A 21,717-nucleotide genomic window follows, 5' to 3' on the forward strand; every position below is an offset into this window, starting at 1 on the left:
ATAAAAATCGGTTTTACTGCAAGGTGATCTTTTAAAAGAAAAGGTCAAATGACAATTCCTGTATCCGTATTAGATGTTCTGTACAGCGTTTGTCAAGCGTCTGTTGTTCATGTCTCCTTTGGTCCAAACAAACTTTAGAGCAGAAGATAAGTAAGAAACCCTGGGTTATCTTGAAAAGACTTTCCTTATCAAATTCCAAACAGTGACATCATGAAGAACATTCCTTGAGCTTCAATTGCTGATAGGCATGATTTCCCGTTAGTCTTTCCCCACCCCGAAACTCCAGATTTGAGTTTCCTGCTGTGGTCTGAGTGTAAACGGTCCACTAACGGACTTGATAGTCTGTGTTTCCTGATCTTGGGCTTCTCTAGTCTTTCTCATTTATGCCTGGAATCCCATCCAAATGGAGTGTTTTAAAAAGAAAAGAAAAAAAACATAAAGGTGAAATGTTTATGCACAGCAAAACACTGGAAAATGTACACTCATTGAGAGCTTAACGAAAAGGAAATATATTATTATAAATATATATATGTTATATAGAGGGTTTGAAGTTATGATAAATCGGGGCATGATATTTTATTATCATTATCGGGCACCTTTGAAGTGAGAACGGTTTGGCCTTTTTAATAGATGTCAATAGAGAAGTTCATGGGCCGGTTGCATACACTGATAAGACTACTTTTACAAGTTAGTCATCACATTGTTTTTTTTCTTCAAGACCGTTCATAGTTATGAAAAAAATGTGGTCTAAATTTGATACCAAAACATAAGGCTGATTAGCCTTTGACTAACTGCTAGTTGGTCATACATAGTTGGTACTAAAACAGACAGTCTAAATATAATAGCTGGCCATAGTACATTTTGTGAGGGAAAAACAGTCGATCACTTTATGATTTGACAGCCTGTCCGCTAATCTTCAATGTGTTTACCATTTAAACATACATTTTGGAGTGGGTATATTTGGAAATGACAACAAAATCAATGCTGTTTAATAAGAAAAATCATAGAGAATTGTGTTCTCCCTTGGAACAGTAAAGTAAGGTACTAGTCGTAAAGGTTCAGTGTGTAATATTTATGAGGATCTATTGACAGAAATGCAATATAATATACATAATGTTTTCAGTGGTGTATAAAGACCTTTTTATTACCTTAGAATGAGCCATTTCTGTCTACATACATCACGGGTCCCCTTAAGCTTGGTTTATACTCGCTGCGTCCGTACAAGCGCGAAGGTGCGCACGGCAAAAATGATGTCATCGCGGAGTGGGCGGTAGTGTACGTTGAGTGTGCGAGGCCACATTTTGTGTTGTGGTGTGCAGCACATTTTTTGTTACTTTCCGGACGGCTCCGCATCTGAAGATGCACAAGTTCAAGGCGAATCTAGCCAAGCATGACATCTCATCGCACTGGCACCCAGTTTACACGAACAAATGAGCTGCTTATATTTACAAAATGAGCCTACAAAAGCAGAAATAAGCACTTTTATTGAAAATAAAGATCCATGAAAATGTTAAGTGAGGAAATATTTAAGAGATTGTTAATTTAGTTGTATACATGTGTACATACATTTTGTTCTAATGTCATACATAATATTAAGGTTTACTTAGTTTTAAACGATTCTTTTGTTGTGTGGTTTTTGGTGAAGTGTACTAAAATATCGTCACCTGTGTACATTTACTTCTTCTTACTGCTGTTTCATGATGATTTATAGAACAATTACTCCGAGTCGCCCTCTGTCGTTTCAAAGAATTGTACAACATGAGCACGTCAAGTATAAACGCCTCGTCCGTTTGGGGAGGAGCGCGCACAGTCGGCGGAGACTCGCGTTGCGGAGACAGCCGAAAGTATAAACAAGGCTTTACAGTGAAGTCTCCATTTTGTGCCGCCATGTTTCTACAGTAGTCCTAAATGGACAAACTGCTCTATAGAGCGCTAGCTACTCTCTGCTGTCTCAGACGGCGACATCTTTGTCCTGTGTCGGCCACCGGAGCTTCTCTATGGGCTTCGAAAGGGAGGGGTGAGCGGTGGCCAGTGAACGGTTGCAATTTGCAACCTCACCGCTAGATGCCGCACCTTTAATTTTTCCTATAATTTTATTAGTTTCTACTGATGTAATTGCATGAATTACTGTATAGACTATTGAACAATTCTATATAAAACAACAGTGGATTTAACATCAAAATTTAACATCTAATGTTAAAATGTATGTTTTTAATGTAACCTTCTCCCTTTAGTCAGTTCAAGAATAATTTATGCAATTTTATATTGTTTATTTGAAGGAATTAAAAGTGCAGTTTCATGTCTTGTATTGTTCATCTGGTTGAGGTTGATATGGGATTTAGAAAGTAATTAGTAATAATAATGCAAACTTTTTGGAGAGAGTAATTAGTACAGTAATCTAATTACACTGTTGAAAATGTCATTAGTAGCTAGTCATTAACTAGCTCCAGTAATCCAATAATCCACTGTTCCGTGTGTGTGTGTGTGTGTGTGTGTGTGTGTGTGTGTGTATTCAATACTCACTGCTGTGTGTGTGCACTTGGATGCAGAGAACAAATTCCAAATATGGGACACCATACTTGGCTACACGTCATGTCACTTCACTTCACTTTTCACTTTAGTAGCTAGTAATTAATAACTTTTTTAAATAATAATTATTAATAGAATAATAATAAACTACATGTACTTACTATAGGGTTAGGATTAGAAAAAGTTTTCAAACCCAGGTTATATAAATATATATTCATTTTTTTTTTTTTTTTTTTTTTGTTAAAATATCTACAAAAAATAAATCTTTACAAAAAGAAAGAAATTGCAATAAACTGGAAATCCTACAGCTATAATGTAACTCCATAATTTCATAAACATACTTTTGCTGGAAAATGATTGCGTGATGCACAACATAACTGATTACTTGCTGAATTTCTCTCACAGTGGGTCATTCTTATTGTTGAGCCTTGAAATCACTTTTACATGTGATTCTAAAAGGGAAAAATGTGTTCATGATTTTCTCAAAAAATTGTAGTAGCAGTCTGTCCAAACTCTTGTCCTGTGGGGGTCCAAATCTAAATGCTTGGAATTCTGCTGCAGCTGCTTCCTCTGAGCACATGCCATGTTTAATCAGATTTGTCTGTGGGAGCCGCTGTTTGGTGTCTCTGTGACTGTAGACTACCCATGATCCCTGTGTTCAGGAGTCTATTATGACAACAGCGCATGGGCGGATAATGGCTTGTTCATGATTACAGATACTGAATGCCAGAACTCTCCTACCTGCTGGCTGCTGCTCTGCTGGAAAAATTGCCGAGCAGAAATGAGGGGACCAGTGGGATAAACAAAGACATTTTCCATTTATTTCATCAGTAGACGGGCTTCTGTGACCTGGATCATTTACTGGCACAGGGTTCAACTTCTGTGTGAAATTCTGGCCTCTCTTTTTGTATACGGTAATTTAGCTTTGACCCCACCACCATTTGAATCAATGAATTTAGCTTATATAAGTAGAAAACCATTGTAAAATGGTTTGTATAATGAATGCTAATGTAGTGATCACTCTGTGGCCTTGTTATTCTCACACTACTACTACTACTACTACTACTACTAATAATAATAATGTACAACCAGCTGGCGATTACAGGTTTCTGGACTTCTACAGTTTTATTTACACAAAAAAATTTGTCTTTTTAAAAATATATGCAACATTTTCTTTACAAAACGCAAAAGAGCATTTTCAACAGGGCATATGTGAAATGTTCCCAAAACGACATTAAAATCACAAATTAAATTGCACGTGATTTGTGACACATGCAGTTATTTTCATATTACTTAGTGTTTGGATTATTTTTATTTTGGATTAGCTATCAATATTATTTTGTTTTAGTAATTTAATGTGCTTTTGTCTTGTAACTTTTTTTTTTGTCATTTTAGCACTTCAATATAAACTCTTATTTCAGTTCAAACATTTTTTTTTATTTCATGTAATATTTATATTTTTATTTTAATTAATCTTTATTTCAATTAGAACTTTTTAAAATGTTTTAGATAACAAGAACTATACTTAAATTTGATTTAATAATAAGACTGAAATAGCTGAAATAATTCAAATAAATGATAATCCTTAAAAGGGACTAATATGCCTATATTTTTCAAAGTCTTGATGTTGTTTTTGGTGTCTACTAAAATAGGGTTTAATGTTTGAATGTTCAAAAACACATTCCTTTTCACATATTTTACATTATTGCAGCACCTCTGTCTGTCAGTAACGCTCTGTTTAGTTCCGGTCTCTATAAAGCCCATAATTCTGGAAAAACTGAAAAATTGAGCATGGCCTATAACAGGAAACTTAAATATAGTTGGGAAAAAAACATCTTGCAGCACAATCTTGGTTAAAACAACCAGATTTAATGCAAATTCAGTTGAATTTCTATCCTGCACACTACTTACTGCAGGGCTTTTGAGGCCACACCCCCTGCATGCGCTGGGCATTCCTTTATCACATGCACAAATCATTTCTCGAATCATGGGCCCTCATTTGCAAAACATGTACAAAATCCACGCCAACGTTCATATTTATAAAAAGGGTCTTTGATATGGAAAAGTGCTTAGCGCCACCGCATGTCAAGGTCTAAGCAGACATACTCTCTTTTCCTAATGGAAGAGTCGGAGTACTGCAAGTATTAAGCAATTCTTGCTGCTTTCCATTCTCAAGTAAAGTATTTGGATGTTGACTTGTGTTCTTTTATATTAGGGGCGTTTACAAGGTGGATATTTATTTTATATTTTTGGGCATAAATTTGTTCTCTGAATCCTGGTAAGCACTTTGGAGAAATGATCAGAATATCAAATGTAGCGCAGTTTCTATGCAACGTTTTATAAATGTCACTCTGGAATGAGATTAATATATATATATATATATATATATATATATATATATATATATATTTTTAGGAGAATATTTCCCAAATTCCCCACCTTAAAGGAGTAATTCACTTCAGAATTAAAATTTCCTGATAATTTACTCACCCCCATGTCATCCAAGATGTTCATGTCTTTCTTCAGTCGAAAGGAAATTAAGGTTTTTGAGGAAAACATTTCAGGATTTTTCTCCATATAGTGGACTTTACTGGGGTACAACGGGTTGAAGGTCCAAATAGCAGTTTCAACGCAGCTTCAAAGGGCTCTACATGATCCAAGACGAGGAATAAGGGTCTTATCTAGCTAAACGATTGGTCATTTTCTAAAAAAAACATAATAAATGATATATTTGTATATAACCACAAATGCTTGACTAGCACTATCTCTAAGGCGCGTTACGCAGTCATGTTGGAAAGGTCATGCGTGACGTAGTTCAAAAACTCATCTCATTTTCTCCTCCAACTTTAAAATCGTCTGACATCGTTTTTTTACCTTTTAATTATTTATTTATTTATGTATTTATTTTTTGATTTGTAAAGGGTGCTTGACTTCGTCTTTGCACTTTCACTTTGTAAGCTAGGTCGGTACTTCTCCGACTACGTCACATGTGACCTTTCTAAACGTGACTACGTAATGCATGGTGCATGGTTAAAAAGTATAAATTAATATTTGTTTTTTTAGAAAATGGCCGATTGATTCACTAGATAAGACCCTTATTCCTCGGGTGTGATCGTGTAGAGCTCTTTGAAGCTGCATTGAAACTGCAATTTGGACCTTCAACCCATTGTACCACATTGAAGTCCACTATATGGAGAAAAATCCTGTAATGTGTTCCTCAAAATCCTTCAACTGAAGAAAGAAGGACATGAACATCTTGAATGACGTGGGGGTGAGTAAATTATCAGGACATTTTAATTCTGAATTGAACTACTCCTTTAACTTCCTATGGAATGTTTCTGTAAAGTTTCCAGAATTTTACCAGGAAAAGGGAGTTCAGAAACGGTGCTGACTGACAGAATAACTCCTTTTGGAGTGACTTTCTGCTTTGTAACTTTGGAGACCTTTTTCATGCTCAAACAGCAGCATTACACACTAAAGAAAGTTGTAAATGTAAAAAAGCATATGATCCCTTTAACAAAAAAAAAACAAAAAAAACACACAACTGTCATGCAATCTAATAAAGACTTTGTTTGATTTTCTTTGCAGTTGGTACAAGCTGGTGGATAAGAATGGGAAACAAGAGAAGGACCGAGGGGAAGTTTTTTTGGACATTCAGTTCATGAGGAATAACCTGACAGCTAGCATGTTTGACCTCTCCATGACAGACAAGCCTCGCTCTGGCATTGGCAAGCTGAAGGATAAAATTCGTGGGAAGAAAAAAGACGGCATGTCGGATTCTGCCTCTGCGATCGTGCCTTCCTCAGTGGGAACAGACAGTGAAGGGGAAGGAGAGGGTGGTGCAGACACTCCCAAGAAGAAATCAAAACTGAAATCATTTTTTGGACCAAAGACAAACCTCCAAAGGAATGTGTCCCAGTCCATGTCAACCCTGGGCACCCTGCCTGAGAAGAACAGTTCACTCAGCAGCAGCAGATCATCCGGCCTTAATGTGGACTCTCCTGATGGTAAGGTCAAAGGTTATGCATCTTGTCCAATATTTGTCTTTTTTCTTTGTGTTCCCTTTTTTCTTTGGATTAAGCTTTTTAATGTCAGCTTTGAGTGTAAATGTTTTTGAAAGAAGTCTATTATGCTCAACAAGCCTGCATTTATTTGATAAAAATACAGTTATAAATATTATCACTGAAAAAAAAAAGTGTGTTTGGATTTACATGATTTAATTTTTTTACATCGGTCCCACATGAATCAATTAAAGGGGCTATATGTGTGTTTCTGAAATTTAAACTCGCGACTGACACCTGTGGCCAAAAAACAGAACTGCTCTTATTTTCTGCTCGCTCTCGCAGCGGTGGTGACGTCACATCCGCAGACAGCGCGGGAAAAAAACGACCCGACAGAAAATAGGAAAAATAGGATACAGGCTTATAGGTGCACCCACTGTGAGCGGACAAGGTGTCAGTATGCTCATCAGGAGATGTTTTAAGTCATAAATGGTAAAATAAAAAGGCTATCGTTATGTTTATTTTGGGGAAAAAGTTGCATATAGCCCCTTTCGGTTAAACAAACATAATTTGTTTATGTAACTTCAACATCATAGAATGAATACATTTTATGTGACCCAATTAAGTAGTCTCAAAGTGAATTTTATATTGCTCCCTGACATGATTCAGGAATTCAATTTCATATATTCATTCATCCACTTCAACTTCATATATTTATATGTTACACAACTGAATTATAATACTGCACTAGCTAGTTGACGAACTTTTAGCTATCAATAGCACACATTAGCATCTTAAATGCTAAGCTTTAAAAAATTCTTCAGCAAAGCTGTTATGACATTAGTTGTATTAGTCCACAGCCTAAGCAAATGCTCCACTATTCTCCACAATGGTAACCTACGGTAATTTAAATCATTCTAATAATTCCAACATAATTGAATATTAAACACAATCAAGTCTCCCCCTTTCTCATCTTGCTCAAAAATACATAAAATAACACTTTTACATATAAAATAACATTTACTCTCTCTTGATTTAGCCATATGCAAAGCATGCTGGGAACTAACAAGCCCTGCCCAGTTTCAGTTAATGCAACACAAATCATTTATGTAATCTCAACACAAGCGGATTAAGTAAACTTCAATTTGACTTATATTTAAGTGGATTGAACACAATCGAATGCTTTAGCTCATTTTAATTAAGCAATTTGAACAAGCAGTAAAATATTTTTTTCAGTCGGAAGTACTAATATACAGAAAGATTTACCTACTTACACTAAGAATAAATTAAATAAAAAAATAAAAAAAATTTAATAAAAAAAATATATATATATATCCACACATATAAATGTAATTTATTCCTAGTGTAAGTTGGTAAATATTTCTGTTTATTAGTCTTTATTGTTACAAAATGAAAATGATTGATTAAATATATTTTCCTTGTATTCATTTTGAAAAGCAGTGAGATAAAACACCTTAATTAATTTTAAGTGCATTAAAATTACTGTTTGTACTGTTTTTTTTAATATAATAATGTGATATGTAGCTCATACATCTACTACAATTCACCTTGATACCAGTTACAAATCAAAAAGTTAGAAATTTTAATATTTAATAACATATTGTGCTCTATTTTCTCTTGCAGTGAAAAAGAGGTTTAAAATTCTGGGACACAAACGCACTGACAGTTCAGATAGCAAAGGGTCTCTTGCCCCCTTTTCTCTTCTGAGCCGCTCCAAACAGAACATACCGGAGCAGAATAACCTTTGCATCAACGGCAGCCATGTTTATGCAGAGGAAAATGAACCTAAAGCTACTTTTGGCTCCACACTCAGTCTGAACAGCTCAGGAAAGGGTTCAGTAGAGGATGTTCGCAAATACCATCAAAGAAATACTTCCGACGTCTCCATCGACTCATTTAAAGGCCTAAGCATCCCCTCATACAAACCTGAAGCACAAGACAAAACTTCTCTTGCCTCACAGGGCCCTCTAGAGGACAGGAGCTCGCTGGAGCGTCGTGTAGAGGTAGTGGAGGAGGAGAAGGGTAAGAAACCCGGAGGAAGAAGCCTTCAAGAGATGCTGGACCGACAGGAAGAACAAGAGTTGAGGAAACGGCAAGAACAAGAGAGAAAACTGGAGGAAGAGAGGAAAAGCAGACTTGAAGAGCAAGAGAAGAAGCGCAAGGAAGCAGCTGCAGATGAAGAGCTGCAGAAGAAGGGCCGCGAGGAGGAGACGAAGCGAGCCGAGGAGCAGCGGCAGCAGGAGGAGACCAGAGTAGCCGACCGCCTTTCCTCTCTCTTTGGCATTGGAAGGAAGAAGGAGGAGAAGAGGGAGGAAGCAATAAATGAACCCAAACGTCTGAATGTGCCTTCCTCCAAAAACCCATTTGAAGACATTCCTCTCACCCCGGATACTCCAGCCTCTTTCCCAGAGGAGAGATCCATGGACCCACGGAGGGGCGATAAGACAACCCTCACCCCAACGCCACCCGCTGCTGTTTTCCCCAGCCGCACAGCAAAAGTGTCTGCCGTCAAGCCAAGGTGAGTGCACATATTGGATAGCCTCCTCTTGATTTATGTCTGGGTGAATATTTACTTATTAGCAATGCATTTGCTAGTGATATAATATCAAGCAATATTGTGATTTTAAGTTTCCTGTAGTGCTTGTTAGACTAGTCTTGCACGGGTCTTGTTTGGTGACCCCTGCACCTGCATTACCTACCAGAACACCCGACATTTTAATCAACAACAGCAACACTAATTTAATTGTATAATACTACAAAAGATTTGTATTTTAAATCAATGAAATAAGCTTTCTGTTCCTTCAATCCTCAACAAATTATATATATATATAGTTTCCACAAAAAATATAGGTCATCTGTTTTCAACATTGATAATAATAAGAAATATTTCTTGTAAAGCAAATCAGCATACTAGAATGATTTCTTAAGAGTCATGTGACTGAAGACTGGTATAATGATGCTGAAAATGCAGCTTTACCATCAAAAAATGCATTACATTTTAAGATTGATTTATTTATTTTAAGATATATTAAAATGGGAAAGAGTTGTACTTTTAAATAGTATTTATTTCACAATATTACTGTTTTACTGTATTTTGATGTCTTTCAAAAACATTAAATATATAAATCTGGAATCTGAGGGTGCAAAAAAATCTAAATATTGAGAAAATCGCCTTTAAAGTTGTCCAAATGAAGTCCTTAGCAATGCATATTACTAATAATAATACATTTTTATTATTTATGGTAGGACATATATATATATATATATATATGCAACAAGTCATAAACCGCATGGGTATATCTGTGGCAATAGCCAACAATCCATTGTATGGGTCAAAATCATACATTTTTCTTTTGCGCCAAAAATAATTAGAATATTAAGTAAAGATCATGGTCCATGAAGATATATATATATATATATATATATATATATATATATATATATATATATATATATATATATATATATATAAATATATAAATAAATATTTTATATATATATATATATTTATATTTATTAGATGCTGAAGTACTAAAGATTTAGAGCTTTGTTAGCCTTATTATTTTCAGCCTAACTCATGCTGCCTGCATGATTCGTCAGGCTGCCCTGTAATGAATGTAGTGTCTTGACACCTGAGAGCTGAGGAAAACCCAGGCTGAAACTTGACTCCTCTCACCTCTGTCTACTCTACTGCTCTCAAAGAGGAAGTCCTTCATTTAGACACATCCCCCTTGTGAAAATTGCTTTAACAGATGGTTAATAACAGAAGATCTGAAATTGCACACACTAAAAGGTCAAGAGAGTAAGTGCACAAGTAGTTTTAAGTGAAACAGCTAAAATTGCTACACCACTGAGGTTGTTACTGAAAGAGTGTCTCTTGTTCAAAGATTTCCATTAGCTTTTAGCACTTTTATTTTTGTTTCTCAGCACAGCTGTATCATATTGTGAAAGTGTGTGTTTATGGGGGTGGGTTGTCTGTAAGGATGGGATGAGATCATTGTTTCTCAACTAGATGTGGGGGTTGAGGTATCACTGAGTTTCGTACCCTTGGGTGAAAGTGGAACGTGTTGTATCACAGTGATTTTAGTCAAATAAACGGCTCTTCTTTCAATCTTCTGTTGAGAGTACCTGCAATACTTTATTTATGGCATTCAGTGTTTTGTTATTTTTTTTATGACCATAAAGTGTATTCAGAATAGTTTTATTGTGTTAAAAGATTTTTGACCCTATGTAACTTACTTAACCTGTTTGGCCGAAGGCATATGATTGGTTAGTGTGGGAAGGAATGTGGACTGGATTGTCAGGTGATAATCTTCTGGTATGGAGTGAAACAAGTTGTGAAAGATGATGATCTTGGTCTCTACAGACAGTGACTAAGAGACACTGTCTTAGGGAAAAAGTCTCTAAGATTACTTCTTTTTTTGTGTACTGGGAGTTCTAAGGATTTAGGAACTTCTGTTTTGTGGTGATTAACTATTATGGTGAGTAACTAATTTTCCAAAAGCTGAGAATAGAAAGAGACAGGAATATGTTGTGTTGTCTTTGTTTGTGTGGACCTTTTTAGATTTAAAAGTCAGGGTACATTTACTATCTATCTGGGGTTTATGTTTAAAGACTAGAATATAAATAAAATATTAATATTTGCATTAATAGTAGTAAATGTATTTGTATATAGTAAAATCAGTTTTTAATGAAGTCATTGGACTGTAAGAAAAACATTTTGTTTCTATTGTTTTGAATGTTCAGTTGTTCATGTAAGGTGTAGGCGTCAGTTATTATTGAGTTATGATAATAGATTTTAGGCAGGAGGGTCCTGTGCCCTACACATTAAATAGATTGAACTTAGTGTTTTCAGTTGCGGTAGTAATGCCCAGCAGCAACATATTGGATTGTAAGCACTGGTATAGCTGTACGTTGACCATTTTATGTTTTTACTCTTTGGCAGATTGGGTCTGAGTGTACTGCCTGAAACAGATAATAGCCATTCCCAATCCCCTTCAGACTCTGTAGACACCCAGAGCACTATCCACGCTTCTCCACATTCCCCATCCCTCTCTACTGATTCGCTTGAGTCTTTTGGTATGTTTTCCGATCTTCATTCTTCTTTGGCACCTCCTAAACCTCAGAGAAGTTTCATTGAGTCAAGTGAGTCCAGCATGGAAAACCTCTCAGCTTCCACATCTGACAAGAAGCGAAAGGCTCCTCTACCCCCTGGTTATCATGGAGGCTCATCCAAGACTGAAAGCCATCCTGATAATGCGGGACAAGTGCATACCCAGAACACCAAAGAGAGTCAAAGGCCTGCTATTCCTCTCCCAGACTATGAAACCCTCTTTCCCAAGAAGAGGCATGGGGTGATGAGTCAGACACGTTGGGACCATATTATTGCGGAGGTAAACCAAAGGAACTGGGATTTCTCTGAAGAGATGAATGTAGATGCACCGGAGAAGCAGATGACAACTAAATTTGGGGTCTTAAAGGACAGAACTTCAGCAAACCTTAACCAGAACCAAAGTAATAATTATGTACCTCCAACTGCCCCTGTTAGGCACAAAGAAGCACTCGTGCCACCCAAAGCTCCTGCAACATCAGAACCATCAGTCGAGCCTAATGTCCAACATGGTCATATCAGAGAGCCTTTATATGCTATGGTCAATAAGCCTAAAAACTCCAAGTACATGGAAAATAAGCCACCTCCCGCTGTCCATAGTCGACATATACCTCAAGAGTTGGAAAGGAAGAGTCCGAGTCCTGATGGCATTAATCATCAACTCTCCCAATCAAAAGAGAAGCCTACACCAGCTGCCAGAGCCATACAAAATGTTAATTCAAAGACTAATGATGTGGTTAAAGAGATGCCTTCAGTCAAACCCAGACAACAATCATTAGTTAAAGACCCAGTCAGACAAGTCCAACCAGACAAGCAGGTAACAGCTCAACCCATGACATCAGAAAACAACAAACTTGAGAAACCACACAAGGGCCAGAAGGAAAACATCTCTACAGATGTGTTTGTTGAAGCAGACCACTTTAAAACTGCTGAAATTCCAGAAGAACTGCATTTAGGAAAACGGACTAATGATCTTGAGGGGAAGGGAATGATTGGTTTTGATCCATTCCCAAGTGATAACTTAATATCCAAGGATCCCTGGGCTTTACCACAGAAGACCACAAGTGAAAATGTGTTGTTCACAAGGAGCACAAAGAAAATGGGAAATCCTGAAGATCAGGTGTCAACCGTTGATATAAAAGATAACAAATCTGCAAACAAAACAAGAAGTGATCCATTCACAGATCTTTCTAAAAATGCCACATCTCCGAAATTAGAGCGCGGAAAACAATCACCCAGCTTTACTGAACAAGCCCGAGCCTCATTTCAAAGAAATTTTTCGCTTAGAAAGAAACATTCATCTCGCCAGTACGCAATTACTGGGAAAGATGGGAAAGCTGATACAGAGAATAGTAGTCTGAATAGATCCGTTTCTCAGTCGTCACAAGATGCTGAAGATGTTGAGCTGACTGTAACTAGTGTTGCTTCAGCAAGCAGAACTGAACCCACCCAAGTAACATCTGAATCCCCTATTGGGGGCAAAACTACACTTCGTGCTTGGGTCTCACCATCAGAGGCTCAGCCAGTTGGTAGTGGAAGTGCTGTTTCTAATTCAAGAAGGTGAGAAAAGTTCTCCCAACCCCTACTAACAACTCCTTGAGCTCCTCTAACAGTCTGTCTCCCTTGTTGTGCTAAACCCATCGGCTTTCAAATCCGCAGCTTCTATTTACCCTGAAACTACCTCAATCAATCTCTGGCCTTCGGCATTTGTTCAATTGGTTGCTTAGTGGTTGGTTACTGCTTCCTGGGATCTTGAGGGTTGGTATTGTGGGCTTTGGGTTTGGATATTGATTGTTTCTATTTGTGGTTCAAAATGTCATGGTCTTTTAGGACTTTTGTAAATAGAACAGAGGCATTGTCACAAATAATACAGGGGTTTCTCCATTATATGTTATGTTTTGTTATTGTAGGCCACGTTAGATTGATTATCTTGACAATGTGTACATTTTATGAAACTGGATCCATATAAGGCTGTAGATGTGAGATTACATAACATACACATTGAAGTTTACATTAAACTGATGCATAGGCTACAAGACTATGAGGTCACATGTTCTTATACTGACATTAACTGGTGAGCATGAGTGTTGGGGCTGTTGTGTTGGAGTGTTTGTGTTTGTTCTGAAGATCGTGTTGTTTTGCTGGATATTTACATTATGCATGATTGTTCTAATTGAATTGCCCTACCCCAAAGGTGCTTACACTTGAGTCTTGCTTTTCTCTGCTGTACTTTTATTGATCTTTTGATTTAGTTGGGAATTACACATTGGGTGAGTTTGGAATGGTTAACTAACACATGGCAAGAACTGCTTTCTGCATATGAGACAGTATGCACTTTATGCTGCATACATTTTTTGTAAAGTTAGTGTGTGAATGCAGTATGCCACAAACATTTAAAAATTAAATTTTCTACATTGTCACATGACGCATGACGTCAGCAAGAGGTGTCTTGTTATCATCTGAGTAAAATACAGTTATTTGACATTTTTATCTTTAACTTTTTGCCAGTCATTCATCTCTCCTTAAATGGTCAAACATGTATTGTTGTATGCAGTGTCCTATGTAGTGTGCTTTGGTTGTATACTGCACATTTTCGCGAATGTACAGGTATCTTGGCATACAGAAAATGTGCAGGCATAGTACTAAATTCTTAGCATGAGATGAGCAATAAGGTACACCTTTCCAAACATATCCATGTCTATTTAATCAAATACTAAAATGAAGTGGGTACATCTTCAAGGGCCATTGTTTACTTTTGTTTACGTTTCGCTTCAGTTTGTTTTATCCTTAAAAGTGTACATCCTCCTGTTGGATGAATGAAAAGTCTGTAGTTATCTTCTGTTTTTTTGCAGTAAACTTTTAATGTTCATTGTAACTCTGCTTTCTTAGGCCTCACCCAGTGAAACCCATGAACACCACAGAGAGCCAGTCTTCCAATGTTCTCACTGTGGGGAAAGACCTAAAGACTATCACTATCAAGGATATGGCTGAGAAGTCAAAGGTACAGTAATTTACCTATTTATTGCCTCCTTGCTATTTTGCAGAGGGGTCGGCAACCTTTTGTCATGAAGTGCCATTTTTAAGTTTTTAAGTAAGTTTAAATTAAACTTTGAATAACTGATTTCCAATGTGATCCTACTGAACCCCACCATGTATACACAAAATGTTTAATAGTACTCTAGGGCTTTTCACACTGCGCTTAACCCCAGGTTATCATCCCGCTTAGCACCGCTTTTTACCCGTGGTTATGAAACCCTTTTGCGGTTTTGCTCTGTGCCAAACTTGTACAGTGTGAAACGATGCGGTGTTAGAAAGCTACAGCTAGACGCTTAGCAACAGACAACCCATCGCATACTCACATTTGCGTGCTTTGGAAATATGAGTCAAGGAAACACTTCGCATTGTATATAAACAGTAAATGCAGTGTTTGAGAGGAACAATGTCAAATGCTGACAGAAAACACGTCAATTTGAGTGAAGAAGAGACCTTTTAATTCTTACCTTTTATAGTCTGAAATGTCCATTCAATATAAACTCAATAGTACAGTCGGCAATACGAAGATGCGCAATGCTAGAGTTTTTATGTAAACTGGTTGTGTTCTGAGTTCAACCAATCAATGACACTGACACAGCAAATATGCAAATAAGAACATTAATCCAGGGTTTAGGAATGTACAATGTGAAACATCAGCTTATGAAAACCCATATTTTAACCCCAGGAAAATTATGACCAGTGTGTAATGTGAAGCAAGATTACACAGGATTCCATTTTCTCTGGGTTTAGAATGACCCAGGGATACATCTGCTGTTTTGAAATGTGTTGTGCTTTCAGCGGATCGTTTAATAGTATTTATAGCTCCTAACTTAATAAAACAAGCTGTTACTATGAGGAATGATTTCCTCAAAGTAGATCTGTATGCAGGTGTGAGTTACTTGATATGAATTATATACACCGGTCACCATGATTTTGCCAAGACATGTTCCTGGATCAACATATTTTGTTGATCGTGGAAATACATTCCTGTCCAAAGATTTAGTCCTAACCCTATCCTACCCCAAAATGAATAACACTGCTGTAGAAACCCCTGATCCTGGTTGTAAACTTGCCTAAACTTGACATAAACTGTAAACTTGTCCCTCAATCTGATTAGTTGATTGGAATGCTGTTCCAGGATCAACAAAGACGTTGATCCTGGAACATGTTGTACTTGGTGTACTTAGTTGTGCTTGGTGAAATCACATTCACCTACATACGGTGCAGCTCTCTCGCTTTTGCTCATTGGCACGTATGCCATATGTTGCCGACCTCTGATTTAGCACATTGAAGAATAACATTTGTTAAATATCACAAATGAACATATGGGAATAAAACATTTTGTAAAGGAAAAACATATGTAGGCACAATTTGTTTGTGTCTGCTGACTCATTTTGATTTTGATTCTAGTTTATAAACATAAGCATTGGCTGATTTGGGGTATTTAATTGTGCATGCTCATTTCTCATATTTTTTATGTTTAGATTACATTTGCCATCATCTTACACTCCAAAATTGTAATAATCTATTAACACTATAAAATGGAAATTAATTTACAGTCAAACCAAAATGTATTTAGACACCTTCAACATTTTCTCACATTATCACAGTTTATTCGCTATAGTTTAGAAAATAAAATAAAATAAAATTTGACAATAACTCAAACTGTCTCAGAGCAAATTCATCTTGATAATGTCAGATAACTGGATTACAATCAACCTTTCAGCTGTTAAATTTAAGTACACAATTAGATAATACCAATTCAGATGAACCAATTACCAAGCAATGCTTAATTTCTGTGGTGTAAAAGGTTGCATTAAAGAAAAAAACACTTAGGCCGTGTGTCCACCAAAGCATTTTTTCCACGCGGCTGGCTGGCGTATTCAATTGTTTTCAATGGGAGCGCCGCATTTTTAGAACGCCATGAGCGTAACGTGGCGCTGAGCGAGTATTTCACGCTCAAGCGCTGAGTGCTCAGCATTTTTTACTGTTTTTTTTTTTACTGGAGAGTTGAAGAATGTTCAACTTTGAGCAAAACACAGTGCTCATCACTGTCATACTTCACCCAGCTGTCCAATCAGAGTGGAGGAGGGGCGGAACAAATACAACACCAATCAACGACCACATTCTGCGTGTACAACATCAACAGATGAAAACAAGCAGTATAATAACGGAACAAAATGATTTAAAACAAGAGCCAGAGCAAATACTTTACATTTGTATCAGCATTCTTATAAAGAATCAATACATAAACAAACTATATGTACTATGCTAGTAAAACTTCCGTGGATATTCCGTATCATAACAAGCAAAGAGTCTCAACTGAAAAAAAACCCAGCTGCGCTGTCAAAACGCTCTCAAGCGCCAACAGCGAGGCGTTTTCAGCAGAGCGCCTAGCGTTTTCAGCTGGCGAACAACGCTTTGATGGACACATGGCCTTAAGCAAAACTGTCAGGTCAGGTCAAAGTGTCTGAATAATTGTAGTCCCACATTTGTATCAGTTTTACTGGTTCTTCACTGTATGAAGAATTGTTGTGTATACTATTTCTCAGTTTAATTTTATTTTGCTAACCTCACTTACATAAATGAACTATAGTATCCTGCACCCACTTGTAAAAAATTATATCTGGTGCCTGTTGTGATGCCTACTTTTACTTGTAGCATTTAAAACAATTTTTCTTTTAATTTATTTAGACAAAATTGTACAGAATTTTTTATATCAGCCAATAACGTAAATCATTATCAGGATCAGCCAAAAAAAGTCCTGTGTATCCAAACGTTTGTTTGGTACTGTATATCAGTTGACCAACTGTCTTTCTTTTTTCCTCTGTCCCCTGCATATCCAGACTGGACAGAGCGGTCCGTTCACCCAGCTCACACAGGAGGAACTGATCACGCTGGTGGTAAAGCAACAGGCTGAACTATCCAAAAAAGATGGCAAGATCCAAGAGTTAGAGGACTACATTGATAACCTGCTAGTTCGCGTCATGGAGGAAAAACCGGCCATCCTGCTTTCACTTAATTCCAAGTGTTAGGGTTTGATCAGAACATTTAATTTGGCCATGCCCAGATCATAACACCCAGACACTTTAATATTGTGGAATTTGGCTGATATGCACAGAAGGATTTCAGGCAGAATGTAAAATCACATCTCCTTATCCGTTTATTTGCTTTAATATTTAATGCATGACTTCACATTATGATTTCACCACCAATATCTTACAAATAACTTCTCTTTTGCTGTTTGGATGTGTGATGGTATATCAGGTCCATCTATAAAATGGCAGAATTTTTCAGGTTGGATGCTGGGGTATTGATATTGTTTGATTGTTTTTAGTTTTTTTCCTGAATCATGGCACGAACTCCCTCCAAAAAGCTACCCAACAACAAACACATCCTATATATTGATCATCTCATTGTCTTTCTGCACACCTTTCCATTTAGGCAAAGAGAGGGCTTTTTAATGCATTATTTATTCCAGTCTTAAGTTTGTATTTGAGGATTTCCCTTCTCCCTGAAGTGCTTTGTGTTTCGATCTTGACTGCGTTCATAACTTCAAGGCTTCATTACTGTTGATGCTACAAATCAAGGGCAGACATTTACACTATAAGCACTTTTAACCTGAACAGGATGTTTTATTTATGAAGGATAGTGTTTTTATATGAAGTAATTATCTGAAATACTCTATAGAATTACCTTTGTAATGAAGACATATTTTTCTTGGCTGTATGTATACTTCTTCTTATGAAAGGTCTTTGTTCTAACACTGGATATATAGTTCATTTTCAGTGCCCTGGTCAATATTGACTACATATTCACTCTTTTTGTTAAACTTCATAAACTAAAGGTTTTTCAGCTTACTTGCCAGTCAGCTGTTAAATTTAATCAAAATCTGAGTGTTTATCCTACATGTTTCTGATGTTGACCAGGGATTAATAAGCATTCTTTACAAAAAGCACATGTACATACTGTGATATACTGCGATGGATAATAATGAACAAGCAATAACTTTGCAGAATTTAGTTTTTCCTGAATTTCAGGTAATGCGGTACTTTCCTCGAACTGGGACATTTTGCGCTGTCATGTAGTCTGTTGGCATCACAAAGGTGTTGAGAGATTGTCTGTTGTGAAACCAAAGATCTGTGATTTAAAAACTGAAGTCTTACAGAACTAGTCACCAATCTGCTCGCCACTACATGTTCTATTCTTATTAATTAATATTCATGTTTTAATCTGTGAATAAAAATATACTTGTTTTTAACCTACCACTATCAGAAGATAATTATCCCTCAAGGATAATTGGATGGAGGAAATAACCACGTCTTTTATTTATTTGTTTGTCACCGAGACAGAATTAGACTGTTTTCTGTGTTTCAGTCATGAGAACATTCATAATCAAGAGCTTCTGCTGTGCTCATTCAAGTGTTGTCAATCACTTTGAGTGCGTTCACTAAACTATTCACAGCATTTTCACTGTTACCAGGTTCTCAAAAAACTCCTTTATGTCTGAATTTAAATGAGAAGCCTTATTAATTATTGCAGATGCTATGCGTATATGCACAAGATATATTTTGTAGACCTGTGCCTTCTCTTTTTATTCAAGGTTCCATGTCATTAAGACATGAATATATTGGTTTGTTCCTTAACTTCAATAACTGCTGCAATGTAATTTTGATTATGCCTCAATTCATTGAATAAAACTCAGCGGAACGCTCATAGCCAGTGTTTTTTATATATATTTTATTGATATTTTTATTAAGATTATGATAACACATTAACACATGTTTAATGTGCATTAATGAACTGTTAAAGTGAGGGTTAGCCCAAAAATTAAAATTCTGTCATTTACTCACCCTCGTGTTGTTCCAAACATGTATGACTTTCATCTGTGGGACATGAAAATATATATATTTTAAAGGTTTTGACAGTCTTTGTCCATTTAATAAAAGTCAAAACAACATTGGACCATACTTTTTTGGACAAAGAAAATATTTTATCTTTATCCTTTTTAAAAACCTTCATCAAAATACTTTATTTTGTGTTCTGTGGAAGAAAAATTCTAAATTCAGGTTAGGAATAACTTGAGGGTGAGTAAATAATGACTTTTATTTCTGGCAAGCCATTCCTGCAATGTGTAATGAATGTGTTTGTTAATGTTGTTAACGAAAGTTTAGCCTGCCATATGATGTTTAGGAACAGTTTAGTTGAACCTTTTTTGTCAAATCACAAAAAAAAAAAAAAAAAAAGAAAGATGCTATTCTGATAGCATGTAATGTAAATCAATGAAATGAAATAAATTTAACAGACTTACATAAAGTGCATATAAATATCAGATGTCACTCTACTATTTCTCCCAATGTCTTAGTAAGACAAAATTTTAATTAGTTTTAAGAGGTTTTATTGTATAATGCAATGTAATATAATCATGAAAAACCTGATGTATCTCAATGATGTACATAGTAATGTATTGATTATCAAGTAAACATAAGTTGCTTTAGTGTTCATCTTGAAATATTGCTAGCAATATAAAAGTTATTCTTGTTTACTTTATAAAAAAAGAGTAGAGATTCACTGCAAAAAAAACAAAAAAACATGTTCCATGACTTGAAGGGGGATGTTCATACTAAAAGTATAAACTACTAATCATGACAGAAGTTTTATGGGGTTAATAGCTATATGAATGAATACCCATAAATAACAAATCAGCAGCAGGCTGTTGAGGACAGTTTTGTTCACCAGATGGCAGTATAATGCAGCACACTGTATTCTCTACTTGTCAGGCAGCTCAAGAGGATGGCATGGCCTTCATCATTTATACGTGCAGTGTGTAAAATTGTTCTAGGCTGTTATTATAATTGACTTTTACATGCAAAGAGTGTGAGTCTGAATAACCACTCGCCGCGCAACTATCAAAATATCTGAAGCTAATTGCGTTGCCTGTCTCAATGCTTAAAGGTTATGCAGTTGACAGTATCTACACGTGGCTAATTAGAATCTTGAAACAAGTGATAATTAGCAGAAAGACTGATATTGACTGATTTGTATCGTCCGTAGATCCAAATTCAGTCAAAGTGGAGTTTAAAATAAATACTGCATATTTAATTAATGAGCATAATGTCAGAAAATATGGATTTAGTGATCTTCCCAGTTCCATGCAGACAAATTTGTCATTATGTGCAGATATATTGAGTGTGTAATATCAAGGGCTAAAAAATACAAAAAACACCTGGACCTTTAGGCTGAAATATAGTTCTTTTTACACAAAATATGTCCTTTTTGATCTGACTTTAGAAAATGTTGATTGTAAGCATCAATAAGATAAAAATACCTATGAAGAGGATTTCTAGAAGGTTTTTAAGATCGGCTACAAAAGAAATCTAGGTACAAAAAAAGTGGATAAAAAAAATCTCTCAGGAACAGGTTTGCAGATTTTCTTTCTTTGTACACTCGTTAAAGGCACAGTATGTACGATTTTTTAATTAACATATCCAAAAACCACTAGAACAATGTAATATATTTTATTGACTTGTGTACTTACATTATCCTAAATGTTTCAAAGGTTTAAATTCAGAGAAATAAGCAATTTTAACCAGGACACGGACCATGTCTGTGCATCGCCTATCAATGACGTCATAGCCACGTTACCCTTGATTTTATTGTGTAGAAACCATGGAAACACCAAAGACATTTTTAGACAGGTGAAAAACTGTTTGGAGACATTCATCGACAGAAAACGAATCATTGTTATATAGCTCAACACATTGTGTTATTGTTTAAATCTCGTTTTCTTGATTTACTACCATGTTTCACCATGCCTAATATTGATCTAGCTTATTGCAGTGTGCAACAAGTGTCAGTAGCCGCCGAGTGAATGCACAGAGTAACATTATAACAACTTTTTACACACTCAAATGTATATCTAATATGATAAACAGTGCTGCATTACCCCATCGGAAGAACCAGAAGTGCTCGTCTGGCATAAGTCAAGCACTTGTCTGGTTCTTGTCTCTAGCAAACGCTCCA

At 36.2% G+C, this 21,717-nt stretch overlaps 1 protein-coding gene across 1 annotated transcript in view; it reads left to right on the forward strand.

The window, feature by feature from the left end:
- Nucleotides 1-19,999, forward strand: part of rab11fip1a (RAB11 family interacting protein 1 (class I) a) — a 34,183-nt gene extending 14,184 nt beyond the window's left edge. The window contains exons 2-6 of the mRNA XM_079827500.1: nt 6,118-6,536; nt 8,175-9,069; nt 11,497-13,221; nt 14,551-14,662; nt 17,541-19,999. Of these exons, the coding sequence (XP_079683626.1) occupies nt 6,118-6,536; nt 8,175-9,069; nt 11,497-13,221; nt 14,551-14,662; nt 17,541-17,729 (3,340 nt within the window). The 3' untranslated portion in view covers nt 17,730-19,999. The remainder of the gene's footprint in view (nt 1-6,117; nt 6,537-8,174; nt 9,070-11,496; nt 13,222-14,550; nt 14,663-17,540) is intronic.
- Nucleotides 20,000-21,717: the final 1,718 nt, after the last annotated feature.

Source organism: Gobio gobio (genome assembly GCF_949357685.1).
Source record: "Gobio gobio genome assembly, chromosome: 10".
Lineage (NCBI taxonomy): Eukaryota > Metazoa > Chordata > Actinopteri > Cypriniformes > Gobionidae > Gobio > Gobio gobio.